This window comes from Scyliorhinus canicula, chromosome 11 (assembly GCF_902713615.1).
Source record: "Scyliorhinus canicula chromosome 11, sScyCan1.1, whole genome shotgun sequence".
NCBI lineage: Eukaryota > Metazoa > Chordata > Chondrichthyes > Carcharhiniformes > Scyliorhinidae > Scyliorhinus > Scyliorhinus canicula.
This window is the reverse complement of record NC_052156.1, coordinates 168,457,897-168,481,832: the sequence shown is the minus strand read 5'-3', so window position 1 is coordinate 168,481,832 and position 23,936 is coordinate 168,457,897. Positions and strand designations below refer to the sequence as shown.

The 23,936-nt window shown below is 48.6% G+C and overlaps 1 protein-coding gene across 2 annotated transcripts in view; it reads right to left on the bottom strand.

Annotated features, from left to right (window-relative positions):
- The window catches only part of sema3ab (sema domain, immunoglobulin domain (Ig), short basic domain, secreted, (semaphorin) 3Ab), a 285,635-nt gene that overhangs the window by 142,203 nt on the left and 119,496 nt on the right, over positions 1-23,936 (bottom strand). For both annotated transcript variants that reach the window (XM_038811984.1, XM_038811983.1), the window contains exon 4: positions 15,083-15,202. In XM_038811984.1, the coding sequence (XP_038667912.1) occupies positions 15,083-15,202 (120 nt within the window). The remainder of the gene's footprint in view (positions 1-15,082; positions 15,203-23,936) is intronic.

The following is a 23,936-nucleotide window of genomic DNA, read 5'->3' as shown; positions in this document are numbered from 1 at the left end:
CTTAGTGTTAGGTGGGGTTACTGGGTTATGGGGATAGGGTGGAGGTAGGGTGCTCTTTCCAAGAGCTGGTGCAGACTCGATGGGCCGAATGGCCTCCTTCTGCACTGTAAATTTTATGAATTGCAGAGTTGATAAATTCATTTCGATAAATACGCATGAACAATTCTGAAGTTTAGATTGTGAAGTATAGTCGGATATAATGAAATATTCTGTGCTGTTGGGAATAGAATCCTGTTGCTGAACAATGTAAATGTTCTGAGCCATATTTCTGTTCAAATTCTGATCCAGAAATCAATCGACATCATTCTCTGTTGCAGGAATGGAAAACTGTATCTGGAACATGTTTTTTTTTATTCACTAGATGATTGCTTAAACTTTTACAATTCAGAAACTGGTTGAAACAAAGTATTTAGTGAACAGCACAAAGGAGTTTGGGGTATAAGTTCATCTTGGGAGATAGCGTGAAAAGAAATTAGTAAAGTGGCATTGGTTTTGGACTTTGACTTTACATTCCATTGACTTCTGTTTATTTCAATTGCCTTACTGTCCCTTTTGTCTCATTTTGAAAAGGAAGATCTGAGTAACGTAACTCTGCTGTTCAAAAACGTGAATGAATAAACACAAATACATTAAACGTATGACATTAATATCATTACCCAGCAAAACAGAACAGAAAGGATGAAAAGAACATGTATTTGCAAAGTGCTTTATTGGTCTCCAGAAATATTTCAAAACAGTTCAGAAACAGTCAAAATGTTTGAAGTACAATGAGGGTTGTCAGTCAGACATTCACAATAGCCATTTGAGCATTGAAGGGCCGCATCTAACAGCAATGTGCTGAATGACCACCGCACACTGAATTTGATTTTGGTGATGCTAGTTAAATTAAGAATATTGGCCAGGAGACCATAAGAACTCCCGTCTTTTCATTGAGTGACGCATACTTGAAAGGGCTTCACTTTCCACCTCCCATCTAACACTGCAGACTCCCCTCAGCCCCTCACTGACTGCAGACTCCCCTCAGCCCCTCACTGACTGCAGACTACCCTCAGCACCTCACTGACTGCAGACTCCCCTCAGCACCTCACTTACTGCAGACTCCCCTCAGCCCCTCACTGACTGCAGACTCCCCTCAGTCCCTCACTGTCACTGCAGAATCCCCTCAGCCCCTCACTGACTGCAGACTCCCCTCAGCACCTCACTTACTGCAGACTCCCCTCAGCCCCTCACTGACTGCAGACTCCCCCCAGCCCCTCACTGACTGCAGACTCCCCTCAGCCCCTCACTGATTGCAGAATCCCCTCAGCCCCTCACTGACTGCAGACTCCCCTCAGCCCCTCACTGACTGCAGACTCCCCTCAGCCCCTCACTGACTGCAGACTCCCCTCAGCCCCTCACTGACTGCAGACTCCCCTCAGCCCCTCACTGACTGCAGACTCCCCTCAGCCCCTCACTGACTGCAGACTCCACCCAGCACCTCACTGACTGCAGACTCCCCTCAGCCCCTCACTGACTGCAGACTCCCCTCAGCCCCTCACTGTCACTGCAGACTCCCCTCAGCCCCTCACTGACTGCAGACTCCCCTCAGCCCCTCACTGACTGCAGACTCCCCTCAGCCCCTCACTGACTGCAGACTCCCCTCAGCCCCTCACTGACTGCAGACTCCCCTCAGCCCCTCACTGACTGCAGACTCCCCTCAGCCCCTCACTGTCACTGCAGAATCCCCTCAGCCCCTCACTGACTGCAGACTCCCCTCAGCCCCTCACTGACTGCATATATAGAACATAGACATAGAACAGTACAGCACAGAACAGGCCCTTCGGCCCTCAATGTTGTGCCGAGCCATGATCACCCTACTCAAACCCACGTATCCACCCTATACCCGTAACCCAACAACCACCCCCTTAACCTTACTTTAATTAGGACACTACGGGCAATTTAGCATGGCCAATCCACCTAACCCACACATCTTTGGACTGTGGGAGGAAACCGGAGTACCCGGAGGAAACCCACGCACACAGGGAGAGGACGTGCAGACTCCGCACAGACAGTGACCCAGCCGGGAATCGAACCTGTGACCCTGGAGCTGTGAAGCATTTATGCTAACCACCATGCTACCCTGCTGCCCCTCAGCCCCTCACTGACTGCAGAATCCCCTCAGCACCTCACTGACACTGCAGACTCCCCTCAGCCCCTCACTGACGCGAAGCAGCCAAGTTCTGAATTGGGGTTTGATTCCACCACCTTTGAAGACAGAAGTGTGGGTTGAGCCTAACAAGGCAAAGCGTAACTGATAGTCATTAACTGCAACGGTGACATGAATTTGGAACTTGTGACTGGGCTCAGAACACATGACTCTGGGTTTATCGGTCGGTATATTGCCCTGCAGACAGTTTTAGTTTGATTGTGATTCGCCTGTTATCTAACTTTTAAAACAACATTCGATACCCAAAATATCAGGAAGAAAAATGTCTATAATTGTATTATATAATGTGTAATTTTAGAAATCTGTTTTCATGAAGCATTGCTTGATGATATTAACAAGGAACACCGACCGGTACCCGTGCCATGGTGACAGCAATCGAAGAGCAGACATTTTCAATTTACTTTAATAACCTTCTGGCTGCAATTTAGAAATGAGTTCAATCTGTCTGCTTGAAGTTGCTGAGATCATTAAGAATATGTCATCACCTTAGCTTGGTAAAGGGTGGGCGACTCATCTGCAATTAACCTGTTTCTCCCGCCTTTTGAAGAGTAATTTTCTGTGATATGAAAGAAGTGAGAACTGCCGACATTGACAATCATTGATACTGTGATCAAACACTTGACATTGCTTAGTAACAATATCCACTGATGACAACCAATTAACTCTCAGGATAAAGCATACTGCTGTTCACAATCTCTGAACAGACAAACAATTGTCCTATTATTAGTGGAATATTCTGGAAAATATTGACACAAACTTATATTAGACACATCAAACAGAACACTAGAAGGCTTGACTTTAGCCTGAACTTCAATTCATTTTTTAAATGGATGGCAGCAGGGAATCTAACCCAGTCTGATCGGAAAACCATTCCTCCCTCCTATATATCTCCCTGAAACTTCAGCATTACCCAGGGGTGAGATCAACAGGAATACTGGAAAGGAAGTTAAATAATTAAGGATATTTCATTTTCATGGTTAGAAATAATAAATAACATTTTGGAAACATCTCAGTCCGTTACACTGAGGAATGGATTTCAAATGAGGAGAACTAATATATTTCTTTCATGAATAATGAGGATGTCACATCACATTCATTACAACCCCCCCCAGGGCATTGTATTCAACAAAAGAAATGACTGGTATAACGGGGAAGATCAGTATCAAATGTTCTATGGGATCAAATAATAGGCCTTCAATCCGAATTCACGGTTCTATTGATATATAGGACTTCTGTGTCCGAGTCAGGGGGTCGTGGATTCACATCCCAATCCATGGATTTAAGCACAAAACTTGGCTGATGCTCCAGCGCAGGACAGAGAACCTGTTGCACTGTCAGGGAGGCTGTCTTTTGATGGAGATCTTAAACCCAGATCCAGTCTGTCACTCAGTGGACATCAATCTAACAGACTATTGAAGAGAAAAGCAGGTTTTCGCTATTCTGGCCAATCAACATCACAACAAAAACCTTCTTTTCAACAGCATAAAAACTGCACATTTCTATCCTTCTCCAGTTCTGAAGGGTCGTGGGACACAAACGGCGAAATTCTCCGTCAAGGCCGCACATCAAGCGTCACGCCGGCTGATGCAGCCGATGACGTCAACCGCATGTGTGCAGGTTGGACAATGCCAAACCGCGCATGCGCAGTTGCCGTCTTTTCCCTCAGCCGCCCGCAAAACGTGGCTGCTTGATTTTGCGGGGCGGCGGAGGGAAAAGAGTGCGTCCGTTACGGACGCACGGCCCGTGATCGGTGCACGCCGATCGTGGGCCTATGCCCCCCTTGGCATGGCCGTGGTACTGCCATACCAATCGGGCCCCCAGATGCCCCAAATGGGCATCTGGCGCCCGTTTCACGACGGCAGCAAGCAGGTGTGTTTGCTGCCGTGTTGAAACGGGCGTGAAGGCCCAGCCGCTCGGCCCATCGGCCTCGGAGAATCGCCGCTCGCCGTAAAAAATGGCGAGTGGCGATTTGTGGCGTGGGTCGGGCGTGGGGGGGGGGGAGAATAGCGGGAGGGCGTGAAAAATATCGGGAGGCCCTCCCGCTATTCTCCCACCCGGCGTGGGGGGCGGAGAATCGCGCCCAAAGTGTTAACTCTGTTTCTCGCTCCACCGATGTCGCCAGACCTGGTTTGTTTGTCCAGGACTTCTGTTTTTATTTCTGATTTCCAATGTCTGCAGTATTTTTCTTTAATATTATTAATTAGTGTTCCAAGCAGGCTTACATTAACACTGCAATGAAATTACTGTGAAAATCCACACAATCTGGCGACTGTTCGGATACACAGAGGCAGAATTCAGAACATCCAATTCACCCAACAAGCACGTCTTTTGGGATTTCTGGAAGGAAACCGGAGCACCCGGAGGAAACCCACACAGACACGGAGAGAATGTGCAGACTGCGCATAGACAGTGACCAAAGCTGGGATTCGAACATGGAACCCTGGCCTAGCAAAGCAGCAGTGCTAACCACTGTGCTACCGTGCCGCCTATTGGCGTGAGCTTAAGTAGGGTGCTCCTTCCAAGGGCCAGTGCAGACCTGATGGGCCGAATGGCCTCCTTCTGCACTGTAAATTCTATGATAAGCAATTTTGTAAACATGTGGCGAGGCCACATTGGATTTGGTACTGGGTAATGAACCCGGCCAGGTGTTCGATTTAGATGTAGGTGAGCACTTTGGTGATAGTGATCACCATTCGGTTATGTTTACTATAGCAATGGGCAGGGATAGGTATATACCGCAAGGCAAGAATTATAGCTGGGGGAAAGGCAATCATGATGCTATTCGGCAAGATTTAGGATGTATAGGATGGGGAAGGAAACTGCAGGGGATGGGTACAATCGAAATGTGGAGCTTTTTCAAGGAACAGCTACTGCGTGTCCTTGATAAGTATGTACCTGTCAGGCAGGGAGGAAGTTGTCGAGCAAGGGAACCGTGGTTTACTAAGGAAGTTGAAGCACTTGTCAAGAGGAAGAAGAAGGCATGATGACATGAAGGCTCAGTTAGGGCACTTGAAAGTTACAAATTAGCCAGGAAGGACCTAAAGGGAGAGTTAAGAAGAGCGAGGAGAGGACACGAAAAGTTGTTGGCGGATAGGATCAAGGAAAACCCTAAGGCTTTCTATAGGTATATCAGGAACAAAAGAATGACTAGAGTAAGATTAGGGCCAATCAAGGACAGTAGTGGAAAGTTGTGTGTGGAATCAGAGGAGATGGGGAAGCGTTAAATTGATATTTTTCGGCAGTGTTTACACTGGAGAAAGACAATGTTGTCGAGGAGAACACTCAGGTTCAGTCGACCAGGCTAGATGGAATTGAGGTTCACAAGGAGGAGGTGTTAGCAATTTTGGACAGTGGAAAAATAGATAAGTCCCCTGGGCCAGATGGGATTTATCCTAGGATTTTCTGGGAAGCTAGGGAGGAGATTGCAGAGCCTTTGTCCTTGATCTTTATGTCGTCTTTGTCGACAGGAATAGTGCCGGAAGACTGGAGGATAGCAAATGTTGTCCCCTTGTTCAAGAAGGGGAGTAGAGACAACCCTGGTAATTATAGACCTGTGAGCCTTATTTCGGTTGTGGGTAAAATGTTGGAAAAGGTTATAAGAGATAGGGTTTATAATCATCTTGAAAAGAACAAGTTGATTAGCGGTAGTCAACACGGTTTTGTGAAGGGTAGGTCATGCCTCACAAACCTTATTGAATTTTTTTAGAAGGTGACCAAACAGATGGATGAGGGTAAAGCGGTTGATGTGGTGTATATGGATTTCAGTAAGGTGTTTGATAAGTTTCCCCACGGTAGGCTATTGCAGAAAATACGGAAGTATGGGATGGTAGGTGATTTAGCGGTTTGGATCAGTAATTGGCTAGCTGAAAGAAGACAGAGAGTGGTGGTTGATGGCAAATGTTTATCCTGGAGTTCAGTTACTAGTGGTGTACCGCAAGGATCTGTTTTGGGGCCACTGCTGTTTGTCATTTTTATAAATGACCTGGAAGAGGGTGCAGAAGAATGGGTTAGTAAATTTGCAGATGACACGAAGGTCGGTGGAGTTGTGGATAGTGCTGAAGGATGTTATAGGATACAGAGGGACATAGATAAGCTGCAGAGCTGGGCTGAGAGGTGGCAGATGGAGTTTAATGCGGAAAAGTGTGAGGTGGTTCACTTTGGAAGGAGTAACAGGAATGCAGAGTACTGGGCTAATGGCAAGATTCTTAGTAGTGTAGATGAACAGAGAGATATCGGCATCCAGGTACATAAATCCCTGAAAGTTTCCACCCAGGTTAATAGGGCTGTTAAGAAGGCATATGGTGTGCTAGCCTTTATCAGCAGGGGGATTGAGTTTCAGAGCCACAAGGTCATGCTGCAGCTGTACATAACTCTGGTGCGGCCGCTCCTGGAGTACTGCGTGCAGTTCTGGTCACCACATTATAGGAAGGATGTGGAAGCTTTGGAAAGGGTTCAGAGGAGATTTACTAGGATGTTGCCTGGTATGGAGGGAAGGTCTTATGAGGAAAGGCTCAGGGACTTGAGGTTGTTTTTGTTAGAGAGGAGAAGGCTGAGAGGTGACTTAATAGAGACATATAAGATAGTCAGAGGGTTAGATAGGGTGGACGGTGAGAGTCTTTTTCCTCGGATGGTGATGACCAACACGAGGGGACATAGCTTTAAATTGAGGGGTGGTAGATATAGGACAGATGTCAGAGGCAGTTTCTTTACTCAGAGAGTAGTAGGGGTGTGGAACGCCCTGCCTGCAACAGTAGTAGACTCGCCAACTTTAAGGGCATTTAAGTGGTCGTTGGATAGATATGGATGAAAATGGAATAGTGTAGGTCAAATAGGCTTCAGATGGTTTCACAGGTCGGCGCAACATTGAGAGCCAAAGGGCCCGTACTGCGCTGTAATGTTCTATGTTTGTTCTATGTTGTGGGTTCAATTATTGGGACATTTCTAACACTGAAAGACATCAGCGGGAGAGTGAAGCAAAACTGCAAACAAAACTGGATCACATGACGCACCTCCTTCGGGTGATGTACTACTGCAATCCCTTAAAGGACTATTATTATTATAAGTACCGTCTTGATGCAAGAAAGTGAGAAGAAAATCATGGAGAACAACAAAATTGAGGGGGAAATCACGATAAAAACTCAAAAAACTAAAATGAACAATTTGAATATCCGTTAACTTGGAGGCAGACAGAGCAAAGGTGAAAACAACAGCAGTGTAGACAACAGGAAATAAGGACAGACAGAGAGTTGGAGAGGAAACCAGATTGCACAGGGGGGAGACAGAGATAAATCACAAGTAATAAAATGACCTCCCAGGGACTGTAAATGATAACTAGATCAATAATTTTCATATTCCCCTGTAAATTGAAGCTTTGCTCAGACTTTATATTTTCAAATATTTTGGACAACATAATGAAGAGCTTCAATTCCGGTGTTTTTTCCAGAAACTATCCCAGATTTCGAGAGCATTTTCCAATTTTCCAATTTTGTTTCATATTTGTATTTAAAATATAAAATGAACATATTAATTTGCCTGGTTCAGGAGCGTATTACGAAGATGAGCTAGTCAAAGAAATTAAAATAAAGAAGGACTTCTAATCCACAACACTTCTGCTTAGTTGTGTCGACATCGTAGACTGATATCCACATTCGCTAACATTCCTACGGGTAGGAGAAGTTAAACCAACCAGAACCTGTTGAAAATTAACATATTGAGATGGAAATAATCTAACGATGGGTCGAGAAGATTTCCAGTGATTGGAGCTGTGACTATTTCCTTTAGCAGCTTGTTCCATTGTGGGATTATCCTTGGAAAGAAAGATGTTGAAACATTGTCTTAGCAACAAATGGGGTGGGATTCTCTGTCGGCCGGCGAGGAATTCGGAAAGACGACTGGGCACAGAATTGGTTCCCATGCCAAAATCATGGCGGCTGCCAATTTCACAGCAAATCACAATTCTCTGTCGCCGAACATTAGAGGGCCGAACTCGGTCCTCTCCGGGGCCTCTCTGATGTTTCTCCCCTGATGGGCTGAATTCCCGACGGTGTGGTACCCACATTTAAAAATTGTGGAACAACTGATGTGGCTGCTGAGGGAGAAGGGGGGGGGGGCATCAGCTGTATGGGCGCGCTCCATCACAACCAGTGCAATCTTGTTGGTTGAGCTGATGTGTGTAGGGAGTGAAGTATGGATATGCAGCTGCAACTTGTCAGCCACCCGAGTGTCTGTCACCAATCCAACATCGTTTCTCAGTGGAATTCACGTGGCGTCAGTTCTAGCCCCTCCACAATTATTGAATCGGTCCAGTTTTGCTGTCGTGGAACTCCACAAATCCTTCCCGACATCAACACTCCGTCTAAGGAACAGGGGAGCCCGCCAATGGTCTTTGTAGTTTGTGTGAATGGTGACCTCGGGTTTTGTCATTGCCGGAGGGCCCCAGGTACATTCCATATCTTATAGAACCCGGACCCGAGACCCCAGCCGGGAACATTACCTGGACCCAGAGCTCGTTCCCTCCCGGGTCCGAACACCCACCCTCCGATCAAAGAACAAAGAACAAAGAAAAGTACAGCTCAGGAACAGGCCCTTCGGCCCTCCAAGCCCGTGCCGACCATGCTGCCTGTCTAAACTAAAATATTCTACGCTTCCTGGGTCCATGTCCCTCTATTCCCAACATATCCATGTATTGGTCAAGATACCCCTTAAACTTCACTATCGTCCCGGCTTCCACCACCTCCTCCGGCAGCGAGTTCCAGGCACCCACTACCCTCTGTGTAAAAAACCTGCTTTGTACATTTCCTCTAAACCTTGCCCCTCGCACCTTAAACCTCTGCCCCCTCGTAATTGATCCTCTACCCTGGGAACACCCCAACACCCACCCAGCACCCCCAACACCCACCCAGCTTCCCCAACACCCACCCAGCCCCCCCAACACCCACCCAGCCCCCTCCACACCCAACCAGCCCCCCAACACCCACCCAGCCCCCCCAACACCCACCCAGCCCCCCAACATCCACCCAGCCTCCAACACCCACCCAGCCCCTCCAACACCCTCACTGCCCCAACACCAACCCAGCCTCCCCAACACCCACCCAGCCCCACCCAACACCCATCCAGCCCCCCCAACACCCACCCAGCCCCACCCAACACCCACCAGCCTCCCCAACACCCACCCAGCCCCCCCAACACCCACCACGCCCCCAACATCCACCCAGCCCCCCAACACCCTCACTGCCCCAACACCCACCCAGCCCCCCAACACCCACCCAGCCTCCCCAACACCCACCCAGCCTCCCCCAACACCCACCCAGCCTCTCCCAACACCCACCCAGCCCCCCAACACCCTCACTGCCCTCGCCAACACCCACCCAGCCCCCCAACACCCACCCAGCCTCCCCTAACAACCACCACGCCCCCCCCAACATCCACCCAGCCCCCCAACACCCACCCCCAACACCCACCTCGCCTCCGCCAACACCCACCCAGCCCCCCCAACACCCTCCTCGCCCCCCCAACACCCACCCAGCCCCCCAACACCCACCCAGCCCCCACAACACCCACCTCACTCCCCCAACACCCACCCAGCACCCCCAACACCCACCCAGCACCCCCAACACCCACCCAGCCCCCCCAACACCCACCCAGCCTCCGCCTAACACCCACCCAGCCCCCCCACCCAATACCCACCCAGCCCCCCCAACACCCACCCAACCTCCGCCAACACCCACCCAGCCCCACCTAACTCCCACCCAGCCCCCCCACCCAACACCCACCAGCCTCCCCAACACCCACCCAGCCTCCCCCAACACCCACCCAGCCCCCCCAACACCCACCCAGCCACGGCCAACACCCACCCAGCCCCCCCAACACCCACCCAGCTTCCCCAACACCCACCCAGCCCCCCCAACACCCACCCAGCCCCCTCCACACCCAACCAGCCCCCCAACACCCACCCAGCCCCCCCAACACCCACCCAGCCCCCCAACATCCACCCAGCCCCCCAACATCCACCCAGCCTCCAACACCCACCCAGCCCCTCCAACACCCTCACTGCCCCAACACCAACCCAGCCTCCCCAACACCCACCCAGCCCCACCCAACACCCATCCAGCCCCCCCAACACCCACCCAGCCCCACCCAACACCCACCAGCCTCCCCAACACCCACCCAGCCCCCCCAACACCCACCACGCCCCCAACACCCACCCAGCCCCCCAACACCCTCACTGCCCCAACACCCACCCAGCCCCCCAACACCCACCCAGCCTCCCCAACACCCACCCAGCCTCCCCCAACACCCACCCAGCCTCTCCCAACACCCACCCAGCCCCCCAACACCCTCACTGCCCTCGCCAACACCCACCCAGCCCCCCAACACCCACCCAGCCTCCCCTAACAACCACCACGCCCCCCCAACATCCACCCAGCCCCCCAACACCCACCCCCAACACCCACCTCGCCTCCGCCAACACCCACCCAGCCCCCCCAACACCCTCCTCGCCCCCCCAACACCCACCCAGCCCCCCAACACCCACCCAGCCCCCACAACACCCACCTCACTCCCCCAACACCCACCCAGCACCCCCAACACCCACCCAGCACCCCCAACACCCACCCAGCCCCCCCAACACCCACCCAGCCCCCCAACATCCCCCGAGCCCCCAACGCCCCTCGAGCCCCGCCCCAAACACCCACCCAGCCCCCCCAACACCCACCTCACTCCCCCAACACCCACCCAGCCCCCCAACACCCACCCAGCCCCCCCAACACCCACCTCACTCCCCCAACATCCACCCAGCCCCCCAACACCCACCCAGCCCCCCCAACACCCACCTCGATCCCCCAATACCCACCCAGCCCCCCAACACCCACCCAGCCCCCCAACACCCACCTCGCTCCCCCAACACCCACCCAGCCCCCCCAACACCCTCCTCGCCCCCAACACCCTCCTCGCCCCCCAACTCCCTCTTTGGCCCCAACACCCTCCTCGCCCCCCAACTCCATCTTCCCCCCCCACAACACCCTCCTCGCCCCCCCAACTCCCTCTTTGCCCCCCCACAACACCCTCCTAGCCCCTCCCACAACACCCTCCTCGCCCCCCCAACACCCACCCAGCCCCCCAACACCCACCTAGCCCCCCAACACCCCCCGAGCCCCCAAAACCCACCTAGCCCCCCAACACCCTCCTAGCCCCCAACACCCTCCTCGCCCCCAACACCCTCCGAGCCCCCAACACCCTCCTTGCCCCCCCAACACATTCCAACCCCCCCCCCCACAACACCCACCAATCCCCCCCCACAACAACCTCTTAACCCCCCAACACCCTCCTGCCCCCAACACCCTCCTCCCCCCCCACAACACCCTCCTGGCCGCCCCCCAACACCCTCCTGGCCGCCCCCCAACACCCTCCCCGCCCCCAACACCCTCCCCGCCCCCCGACTCCAGAAGCCGGTGATTTCCTCATCGTCAATGTATTAGCCACAGGGCTCAACAACTACTCAGCAGGTGAAAGTTCATACATTTGTTTTTTGGAGTTTGACCATATGCAAAGAAGGACAAAGAATGCCACCTTACTCCTCAACTCCGCGGGGGTCAACTGGTCAACACCCAACCGTCGGTCTGCGAGATTGGAGCCGCGGATCTGGGAATCAATGACAAACCCGCCATCTGCCTCTCCACGGGATCTGCCGCTTTACCACAGATTCCCATTCCAAATCTCCGATCCAAGATGTGACACTGCTGTACTTCCCACACAGCTTCGGGCAGAATCCTGTACAACGTGTTTGGGTCATTTCAATCTGATTGATATCTCTCACTGCAGAAGGATTGCACACACTGCTTACATACTCCAGGGTTATACAAGCAAATATTTGGTCAGTTTTAACTCTGGAAATTTCCTTCATTAGAAAAATCATTGATAAACCAATCCCGTGAGAGATATTTGTACATTTAATGTGTAATTGTCAGTACTGAGCAGAGATTGAACATTATTGTCGGACACGATTTACGGTCGGCACCCAGCAGTGTCCAGATTCAGATTCCAGGATTTACTGTGGAGCTGTTCGCTGATACATGTTGTTACTACGTCTGCAGAACAGTTCACTGCAAAGGCAAAATGTACAGAATAGTGGGACTCTGGAGAGGAGGCTGGAAAGCAGGTACAAATTCTCCCCATCTCCTGCCAGATTGAAATGTTTATTGGTGGATTTTTCCCTCTGAATATATTGCTCGAAGCACCAAATGCTGAAACAGCTCCAATAATGTTCTGCTGAAAGATCGGTTGTTCTCCTTTGTCCATTCCCACCTACCAACCTGAGCTTGCTATTTTTCAAATATTCCTTCAGTCAATATTCTGAAAGATTCTCCTTTCACTGAAACACTTTGGCGTTATGCATTTTGAAGCTCAAAGATTTAACATCACATTTGTAAAACACTCCAGAGTAATCAGTACCTGGGATATTGAGACCAACATTTACATTATTTTATCATTCACCAAAACAGGAAAAGATCCACCAGCAACAGGTGCAAGAGTCAGGTGAATATTATTCCTGACATTGAGTATAACCTTGGAATATGTTTGATGGAAAATTGCTGTCTCTGCGACATTAATCACAAGGAAATCACTAGGTTATTTGTGTAATAGAACTGATTTGGCAGACAATCTAAATGCACCTTCCATTGAGTTTTTAAAACATGCTTTACAGGTGTTGAGACAGATCTTTCGATGAAAACCACCGACATTGAATTTTGCTGGATTAGTTTTCCAAATCTTACAAGACTTTGCGTGCATGTTTTCCCTCATTGTCATTGATCTGGAAGAGCTGCACTAAAGCATAACCACAAGCAGTGTTAAAAATAGGAACTGTGTTCTAAATGTGCCAATATATATTCATGCCATATGCTCTTTGTGTGAATGTCCTTCTGATTGCTGGGCAGCAGTTAAAGGAAAAGATCCATGTCAATTTGGCACAATCTATGTTGGCATTCTGATTCAAATAAAACATGGCACTTTCTGCTTTTGCAGTTGGCATCCGAGGATCTTCCACGCATTAAAGTAACAATGGAAAGTGGAGAGCTGGTAGCTGTGAAGTGGAAACTCCCAGCCAAAGAATTTCAACAGAACTGTTTTTTCTTAAGAAATATGCTAAGCTAATTTTCACAAAAAAACTCAAACACACAGCACCCCCCGTTGCTGGGTCCTCAACAGAAATGGAGGATAACGTTCCACATATCAGATCAAACAACTATAGCATCATCAGATTTTCTAATCAAAGTACATGGAACTATAATAGCCCACGCCTCCGAATCTCTCTTGTGGTGATTCCCTGAGTGCAGTTTCCCTCACGCACCAACAGCATCATGTTTGGTGTTGTGTGGTCTATCAGCACAGAATTACTGTTTTGGGAAGTTGTTTATGTTAATGTCCCTTTGCCGCATGAAATTGGAATGCTGTGGTCAGTGTCACTTTCCTTCTCCTTATTATATACCTCTTCACTCATCTTGGCTTGGCTGCATTGCCCAGCTCTTTAATCAACGTTGGATTAGAGAAAGTTAAACACAGCAAATGTTAATCCATTTTCCCCTCTGTTGGCAGGTGGGAACGACCGCGCTCCAAGACCGAATTTTCCAGTTCGGCCAATAGCAAACCCCCGCTGCTGGTTTCCAGGCTCCATGGGATGGATTCAAAGGAGGAACCCCATTGGCAACAGCGGGAGCAGATGAACCTGCAACTGGCCAATGGCAGACACCCTCCCGCCTCCTCACGCCTCTTCCCTCACTGCCTCCCCCTCCCCCCATCTCCCGTCCCCCCTCCTCCCCCAACTCCCGCCCCCTCCCCCTCCTCCTGTCCTCCCCTCCGCTCATCCACCCCTCCTCCCCCCCACCCCTCCTCCCATCCCCCATTCCTCCCCCTACTCCCGACCCCCCTCCTCCCCCTCCTTCTGTCCCCCCCTCCTCCTGCCCTCCTACCGTCCCCCCATCCCCCCTCCTGTCCACCCTCCTCCTCCTCCTCCCCTCCCGTCCCCCCTCCTCCTGTCCCCCCCTCCACCTCCCTCCCCCTCCCTCCTCCTCCTCCTCCTCCCTCCCCCTCCTCCCTTCCCCTTCTCCTCCCTTCCCCTTCCTCCTCCTCCCCTCCTCCTCCCTCCTCTCTCCCCATCCTCCCACCCCCTCACTCCTCCCCTCCTCCTGCCCCCTCACTCCTACCCCCTCCTCCCGCCCCCCTCACTCCTACCCCCTCCTCCCACCCCCCCCACACCCTCCTCTCCCTCCACCCCCCTGCATCCCCCTCCTCCCCCTCCTCCTGCCCCTTTTCCCCCTCCTCCCTCACCTCCTCCAGCCCCCTCTCCTCCCCCCTCCTCCCGCCCCACCCTCCTCCCCCTGCTCCCCTTCCTCCTCCCCCCCTCCCACTCCTCCCGACCACCCCACTCCCCCGATTGGCCTCACGCTGCGCTGGCGTGGGTGGTGATTCAGAGAGCTGGGAGACTCTGGCTAAAACTCAGAAATTATATCTGAACGAGTGAAACAAATTGTGTTGGGCGCTGCGGGCTGGGAATATCACATACCATATGGCGCCCGGCACAAATCCCGTTTCTTCGTGGGGAATTGCGGGATGTGCGCAAGGCGCAGAGCGGAGGGAGAATTGCCCCAACATAAATGAAAACGAAGCACTTGACATCTATGAGCCAAATTATAGCATGATAATGAGAGAAATAATAATCTGACAATATCTACAATGTCTGCTTTCCACCCTGTGAGCAATGGTATAGCTTGGGGTGAGACAAGTTTCTTTTATTGGAACAAAAATATGAACAATACATCACAAAAAGTGCTTTGGAAGAATAGAAAACAGGTGTAGGGGAGGAGGAAAAGTTATTTTTACCTCAGGTCGATGACCAACGTCAATGTAGGCACAGACTGGGTGAAAAGCCCCTGTTCCACAGGCGTACAGATGGGTTTGGTTATAATGCTGCAGAACGCGGATGAAATTTGCACATTCTTTCTGCATGAGAGATAACATGAAAGGAATTCAGATGATTAGTCCAAGATTTCATACATGAACTGTCTTCAACTCAAACATTGTTTGGATCTTACTGTCTGTTTCTGAACCTGCTGTGTTCATTCTAGAAACAGTCAATATTTCCATTTCAGCTGGAAGACAGTTTTGCTCCTTATTTTGAAATAAACAATGTAGAAACGGGAAGATTTCCACTGTTATTGCCCACACTGTCTTCTGCAATAACAAAGAGTAACTTTCTGAAGAACATATGGCAAATGGATGCTAAATCCATTAATCGGGCAATACGTACATAGTTCAAACATCAGAACTGTCAGCACATCAAACCGTAACCAAACCCAAACCCTAATCCTAACCCTAACCCAACCCAACCCTAACTGTAAGCATATCAAACCCTAACTGTAAGCATATCAAACCCTAACCCTAACCCCAAATCCAAACCTAACTGTAAGCATATCGAACCCCAATGCCAACCGCAGGCCTGACCCCAAATCCAATCCTAACTGTAAGCATATCAAACCCTAACCCTAACCCCAAACACAACCCTAACTGTAAGCATATCAAACCACTATTATTTTAAGACAGATGAATATCTAACAGTCATGGTTTGCTGATTATGATGTGTTATTTACCCATATGAACACCCACCTACTCTGAAACGTTGGAATTGGAAAAGTTAACTATTTATGTGTAGGAAACAAATTGTTTTCAATTATGCACTTATCTCGGATGTACTTCAAGGGCTAGTTTGAGGTTGATGAAATGTAAACTAGTCCTACAGATCTTGAACATGTTTGAACATAAACTATCTTCCAGTCAGATTCCTTATAGGAATCACGAGGCCAGAGTTGGTTAAAAACCTGCTGTTATCACTGGGGAGACTGTTCAGGAAATTATGGTGTAATGATTCACACAATTATGCTCACTAACCTAATAACTTATTCTTGCATTTAACCATTTATAGCTCCGTCGCTTATGTAATGAACAGTGATTGAGGCTTTGCTGTATTAATGCCGCTGCAATCGTTACTGTCTCTTCGACTGAGCCAGAACAGATCTGGGGAGCTGCAGATGCTGGGATTTTAATTGAAGGAATTGAACGGCAGCATTTCAAACAGAACTTTAACAGGGGAGAAACAGCAGCAGTTTACTGAGAGTTAAACTAACATCACAGCAAATAATAAAATACAGGCAAGACAATCGATAAACTGGAGTGCTTCATGGTCTAAATGTATTTGCAGAGTATATATATATATTTTTTAAAATTGTATTATTTTCTTGTGTTTTGCTTCACTGCACGAATCATTATAAAACCAACAACCTCATGGTTGACAGAAGGCATTGGGATCTAGGTGATGATTAGAATCCAGCCAGAGATAGTCACTGAATGGTGCAAGGAGTAAAGTTTTAAAGACAAATTCCTGTTCAAGGCCTGTGACAGGATTGAGCAGATAAAATAAAAGCCTCTACTGAAATTTCATCCATTCCCAGACAGATAATTCACTGTAGGCGCAAGATTTAAAAAATGTCAGCTTAAAATATCACTGATAACTTCTCGAAGCGTATTTTATTGATTATCTCTTGTTGCGAATCAATCATATCCAGTGACAGAGCTACAGAGGGTTAAATGATGGTTATAATTACAGTGGAATCATTCATTAGCTAAACTGAACTGACCAATACTAATCAGAACCATTTGGTAATGTTACTGCAAAATAATCCCCTTCTAGTGTGTTGTTAAGTTTTACACAGGATCAATTTCACATTAGGATGGGGATCTCTTCTCTGTGAGAAACACCCCAGCGTGGTTTCCAAGAGCAGAGGCAGGTCGACATTGGACGTCGAAAGGATCTTCCGATCCCTTCAATGTCGATGGCCCTTTGCCTGGGGAACGCGCTGTGGGGGCCACCTTCCGGGTGTTGGCGGGGTGGGGATGGGGGGGAGGGTAGGGGTGGTGGTGGTGGTGGGGGGGGGGGGGGGGGGGTGAGTGCGAGATTGAGAAAATCCTGTGCAGGCAGGTTCACTGACAACTTTCCACCTAAGAGCAAGACCATGCCAGTTTCCTGCCCAACAGGGACGAGTAGCAAATCAGCAGCAAATAGGGTCCCATGTAGAGGCCAATTAGTGACATTGCCAGGATTTTTCAGATGGTGGGCCCTCACTGAGGGCTCCCCTCCACACGGTTGGCCTGGCAACTGTGGCCACAGCTTATTTGAAACATTAATTTTACAACGCTCAGAAGGCACTTCCTCCTGAACTTCACAGGGGCATTCACAGTCCCCACAACCTCCCGAGGGATTGTCAGCAACCCATAGCATCAAGCCCCCCCCCCCCCCCCCCACCCCATTGACACTCCTGCTTGCTCACCCATCTTTAATTGGACGGGGTTCGCAGGTGGCTGGACCTCAGAAACTCCTGGAGTTAGGACCTGGATATGGTCCCACGCCCTCCTTTAAAAATTAAAGAAGTAAGATTTACCCATGTAGCTGATTCCATTCACGTACCACCCTGAGGAAAAAAATATTCTACCACTGCTGCAGATTGTGGATGGGCCAAAGTCAGAATGCTCATTTGGAGAGTTGGTGTCGACACGATGGGCTGAATGGCCTCCTTTCATCCATCACTTCTGTGATTCTGTGATTCAAACAAAACTTCAGCATATTCATCCTGACATATTCAAACCTGGGTTCAGCGGAACTGATTTAGGGGCTAGGGGCTTGTTTAGCTCACTCAGCTAAATTGCTGGCTTTTAAAGCAGACCAAGCAGGCCAGCAGCATGGTTCGATTCCTGTACCAGCCTCCCCGGACAGGCGCCGGAATGTGGCGACTAGGGGCATTTCACAGTAACTTCATTGAAGCCTACTCGTGACAATAAGCGATTTTCATTTCATTTCGTTTTCAACTGAAACATCAGAAACCCCTTCCTCCAACAAAAAAAATGGCAGTTCATGTTGCAATCTGGCTTTAAGGGGTAGCAGCATGTCATCACTGGAAGGGAAGTGTCATGTGATCCAGTCTCAGTTTCACTGTGAGCAGAACACAACCCACACAGCTCTGTTGTTGATGTCTTCAAGCGTTCTATCCATGTGCCTAGCCTAAATAAATGAATCCACAGTTTGTTTACCCAATTCCTGATAAGTGATTGTTGCTTTTATATCATTACAAATAGACGGCAATTTTAGCTGCACTGTGCTTGTACTACACATATCATTATAGCTTCCAAATCGATTCCCCTTCAGACAGATTTTCTTTTGCAATACACCTACAGGTATTTCTGTATGGAGCCTGTTCCACGTGTCCATTAATCTGTGACATTTCCACAATGGAAATGTTAAATCAGGGTACTCAGAAATATTAAATAACACTGGGACATACATGTACTGAAATAATATTTGTAACTTTCTCTCAAAGAGATTAATATTAATTTGATGAAATATGAAAGCTGGTTAATCCCATTAAAAACCACATTTGTTACATTTAGCAGTATTCTGTTAAAAATTAAAACTTCAGTGAATGAATTAGTTTGGTGCAGTAACATTAGTTTTGTGGACAATATGAATACTTTTCGTCAGTATTCACTCAAGAAAAAGATAATATTGTGGAGGAGAATGCTGAGACCCAGGCTATTAGAATAGATGGCATTGAGGTGCGTAGGGAAGAAGTGTTGGCAATTCTGGACAAGGTGAAAATAGATAAGTCCCCGGGGCCGGATGGGATTTATCCTAGGATTCTCTGGGAAGCCAGGGAAGAGATTGCTGAGCCTTTGGCTTTGATTTTTAGGTCATCATTGGCTACAGGAATAGTGCCAGAGGACTGGAGGATAGCAAATGTGGTCCCTTTGTTCAAGAAGGGGAGTAGAGATAACCCCGGTAACTATAGGCCGGTGAGCCTAACGTCTGTGGTGGGTAAAGTCTTGGAGAGGATTATAAAAGATACGATTTATAATCATCGAGATAGGAATAATATGATTAGGGACAGTCAGCATGGTTTTGTGAAGGGTAGGTCATGCCTCACAAACCTTATCGAGTTCTTTGAGAAGGTGACTGAACAGGTAGACGAGGGTAGAGCAGTTGATGTGGTGTATATGGATTTCAGTAAAGCGTTTGATAAGGTTCCCCACGGTCGTCTATTGCAGAAAATACGGAGGCTGGGGATTGAGGGTGATTTAGAGATGTGGATCAGAAATTGGCTAGTTGAAAGAAGACAGAGAGTGGTAGTTGATGGGAAATGTTCAGAATGGAGTTCAGTTACGAGTGGCGTACCACAAGGATCTGTTCTGGGGCCGTTGCTGTTTGTCATTTTTATAAATGACCTAGAGGAGGGCGCAGAAGGATGGGTGAGTAAATTTGCAGACGACACTAAAGTCGGTGGAGTTGTAGACAGTGCGGAAGGATGTTGCAGGTTACAGAGGGACATAGATAAGCTGCAGAGCTGGGCTGAGAGGTGGCAAATGGAGTTTAATGTGGAGAAGTGTGAGGTGATTCACTTTGGAAAGAATAACAGGAATGCGGAATATTTGGCTAATGGTAAAATTCTTGGTAGTGTGGATGAGCAGAGGGATCTCGGTGTCCATGTACATAGATCCCTGAAAGTTGCCACCCAGGTTGATAGGGTTGTGAAGAAGGCCTATGGTGTGTTGGCCTTTATTGGTAGAGGGATTGAGTTCCGGAGCCATGAGGTCATGTTGCAGTTGTACAAAACTCTAGTACGGCCGCATTTGGAGTATTGCGTACAGTTCTGGTCGCCTCATTATAGGAAGGACGTGGAAGCTTTGGAACGGGTGCAGAGGAGATTTACCAGGATGTTGCCTGGTATGGAGGGAAAATCTTATGAGGAAAGGCTGATGGACTTGAGGTTGTTTTCGTTAGAGAGAAGAAGGTTAAGAGGTGACTTAATAGAGGCATACAAAATGATCAGAGGGTTAGATAGGGTGGACAGCGAGAGCCTTCTCCCGCGGATGGAGGTGGCTAGCACGAGGGGACATAGCCTTAAATTGAGGGGTAATAGATATAGGACAGAGGTCAGAGGTGGGTTTTTTACGCAAAGAGTGGTGAGGCCGTGGAATGCCCTACCTGCAACAGTAGTGAACACGCCAACATTGAGGGCATTTAAAAATTTATTGGATAAGCATATGGATGATAAGGGCATAGTGTAGGTTAGATGGCCTTTAGATTTTTTCCATGTCGGTGCAACATCGAGGGCCGAAGGGCCTGTACTGCGCTGTATCGTTCTATGTTCTAATATCTACTGAGGAGAAAATCATTTTCGAAAAGCATTTTAGATATTAAAGTGATGCAGTTATTCCAACCCTGACTGTGCTTATACACAAAAGGGTTAAGATAGCTCGGAAAATTCACTGGGAGACCCTTGGAAGTCCCAACACAAGTTGAAACTTCCGACAGACAATTATCCTGCCACCAACTAGAACCAATATTCCTATTAAAATCTGAAACCTCAGATGGTTCAGGAACTCTGAGCAGAATAGTTACATAGGAAATGTTAGAAGAAGTAAAACCATTTAAAATTCTGTGTTGTCATAGTACTGACCCCCCCCCCCCCCCCCCCCCCCCCCCCGCCACCCACTGGCCCCTCCTGACTATTACCCCATCCACTGACCACCCAATATCCAACTGATCTCATTACTCCCAACTATCCACAAACCACCTCACCTACTTCCCATCTCCTCAACCACCTGACCCTCACCTCAGTCTCATCTACCCTCCCAACTATCTGGCTACCATCCCAACGTCACTCCCATGACCTTTCCACTGCCTCAACCTATCTATCCCTCACTCCCAACAGCCTTTCCAACCCCACTCTCTGATGACTTTTCTATTCACTCAACTATCCTCCCAACTACCCACCCAACCCTCTCCACTACCCCTCCAATAACCTGACCTCCTGTGACTACCCCCACCAGGCCACGCAACTCACCCCAACCACCTGACCCCACCCTGGGGGTCTCAACACTCCATCATCACCCAGATACCTTCTCCCCGCCCTCGCAAAGTGGCTGGTACCGTTAAATCTACCCACTTTATGGCAGCCAGCAAAACAGGGGTGTGGCTTCCTATGTTGATGCTCTGCTCTGGGAGAACCCAGTGACCAGCTGCCTGCACCAGGCTGAGGGCGGGGAATCTGGTGAGAAATGTGCATTTCCCGACCTGGATAACTAAAAATGAGCAGAGTGACATATGACAGTGATTGCTGCTCCACAGGGATCTGGGTCGATCAGCAATGTAATGACATCTTTGTTTATTATTCCTAAAAATAGGAAAACTGAGGAAAACAATGTGTGTACCTAACAATGTTACATCTGCTGCATTACATAACAGTCATAGCTTCAACCTCGTCATCTCCTCATTGGAGACATTGGATTGGAATTGAATCCCATTGTGCTTCTTTCTCCTTCACCTCTTACAGAGTAGAGCAACTAGCATTAGCTCTGAATTAATGCCACAGGTTCCATTGCTAGTTGGTTTGGTTAAGTTTAAATACCGTCATCGTAACGTTGGCCCCAACCATCTTTCCCACTGAATTGCTTTGTGAACTAAAACAGCGGCAAATGGGTTTGTACTGAGGGAGTAGTTCTGCTCTGGAGCAGATACCAGACATTTCCTTTCACACTTACTAAAATGTCAGCAAAGTTTTCTTAATGATAATTGGAAAACTTTGGCTAGATTTACGTAAATTCTGAAGACTAGTGACAGCCCACACGAACAGTTTTGGGAGGCAGCTAATCCCCAGGCAAATGTTTAAGATCTGTAACACTGATTAAAAAGTGACATACAAGCTTTCCAGCCCAGTTATAAAAACAACAGTCCATCTGTATAAACATGCTCTGCACAGAAGCAATTGGAAGAGAATAAAACCATCTGGATATACAGGAGCAGCTGGATTTAACAATTGATATATTTTGTGGGGAAAGTATATTTAAATTCAGTTTTGATATCCTGCTATGAAATAATGGTGAATCTGAAATAAAGTTGTCAAAACCATTGTAAACATTGTTTGCCTCAAGTAAACTGTGAGAGAGATAGTCAGGTAAACAGACACACTGGCTAATTTCTATTCATTTCTTTTCCCAGTTAATTCTCCCACTCACAAACATAATGACAATCTGTGACTGCATGGCAATGCTCTCGTCTGCTGCTGCTTACCCGTTTATTGTGTGTCTCTGTTAGGTTCGGTTCAGTGAGTCACACTTGCATCTGAGTCAGGAGGTTGTGCATTCAGGCCCCACCCCAAAATTGGCTACAATTTGTTTTATTCATTTGTGGGATGTGGGCATCGCTGCCTGGACCAGCAATTATTCCCCTTCCCTGAGTGGCCTTGACAAGGTGGCGATGAACTGCCTTCTTGAACCACTACAGTCCAGGCAGAAATTTCAGAGCAACTACTGCACCATCAGGGGCTGGTTTAGCTCACCAGGCTAAATCGCTGGCTTTTAAAGCAGACCAAGCAGGCCAGCAGCGCGGTTCGATTCCCATACCAGCCTCCCCGGACAGGCGCCGGAATGTGGCGACTAGGGGCTTTTCACAGTAACTTCATTGAAGCCTACTCGTGACAATAAGCGATTTTCATTTTCACACAGCCGGATCCTCCGTTCTGTCTTTCAGGTGAAACATTAAATGACATTTCACCTCGGCCAATAGCTGGTCATTCATTTCCATTGCTGTTTGTGAGAGCTTTCTATGGACAAATTGGTTGTTACATTTTCCCAATTTACGCAATGACTTCAAAACACTTCATAGAAACATGCGTAAAAAATAGAAGCAGGACGAGGCCATTCGGCCCTTCGACCCTGTTAAACATAGAACATAGAACATAGAACAGTACAGCACAGAACAGGCCCTTCGACCCTCGATGTTTTGCCAAGCATTGTCCGAAACGAAGATCAAGCTATCCCACTCCCTGTCATTCTGGTGTGCTCCATGTGCCTATCCAATAACCGATTGACAGTTCCTAAAGTGTCCGACTCCACTATCACAGCAGGCAGTCCATTCCACACCCTAACCACTCTCTGAGTAAAGAAGCTACCTCGGACATCCCTCCTATATCTCCCACCCTGAATCTTAAAGTTATGCCCCCTTGTAACAGCTACATCCACCCGAAGAAATAGTCTCTGAACGTCCACTCTATCTATCCCCCTCATCATCTTATAAACCTCTATTAAGTCGCCTCTCATCCTCCTCCACTCCAAAGAGAAAAGCCCTAGCTCCCTCAACCTTTCCTCATAAGACCTATCCTGCAAACCAGGCAGCATCCTGGTAAATCTCCTTTGCACCCTTTCCAATGCTTCCACATCCTTCCTATAATGAGGTGACCAGATCTGCACACAATACTCCAAATGTGGTCTCACCAGGGTCATGTACAGTTGCAGCATAACCCCGCGGCTCTTAAACTCAAGCCCCGGTTAATAAACACTATAAGCCTTTTCACGGCTCTATCCACTTGAGTGGCAACCTTCAGAAATCTGTGGACATGAACCCCAAGATCTCTCTGTTCCTCCACATTCCTCAGAACCCTGCCGTTGACCCTGTAATCCACATTCAAATTTTTTCTATTAAAATGAATCACCTGGCACTTATCAGGGTTAAACTCCATCTGCCATTTTTCAGCCCAGCTCTGCATCCTATCAATGTCTCTTTGCAGCCTACAACAGCCCTCCACCTCATCCAAGACTCCACCAATCTTGGTGTCATCAGTAAATTTACTGA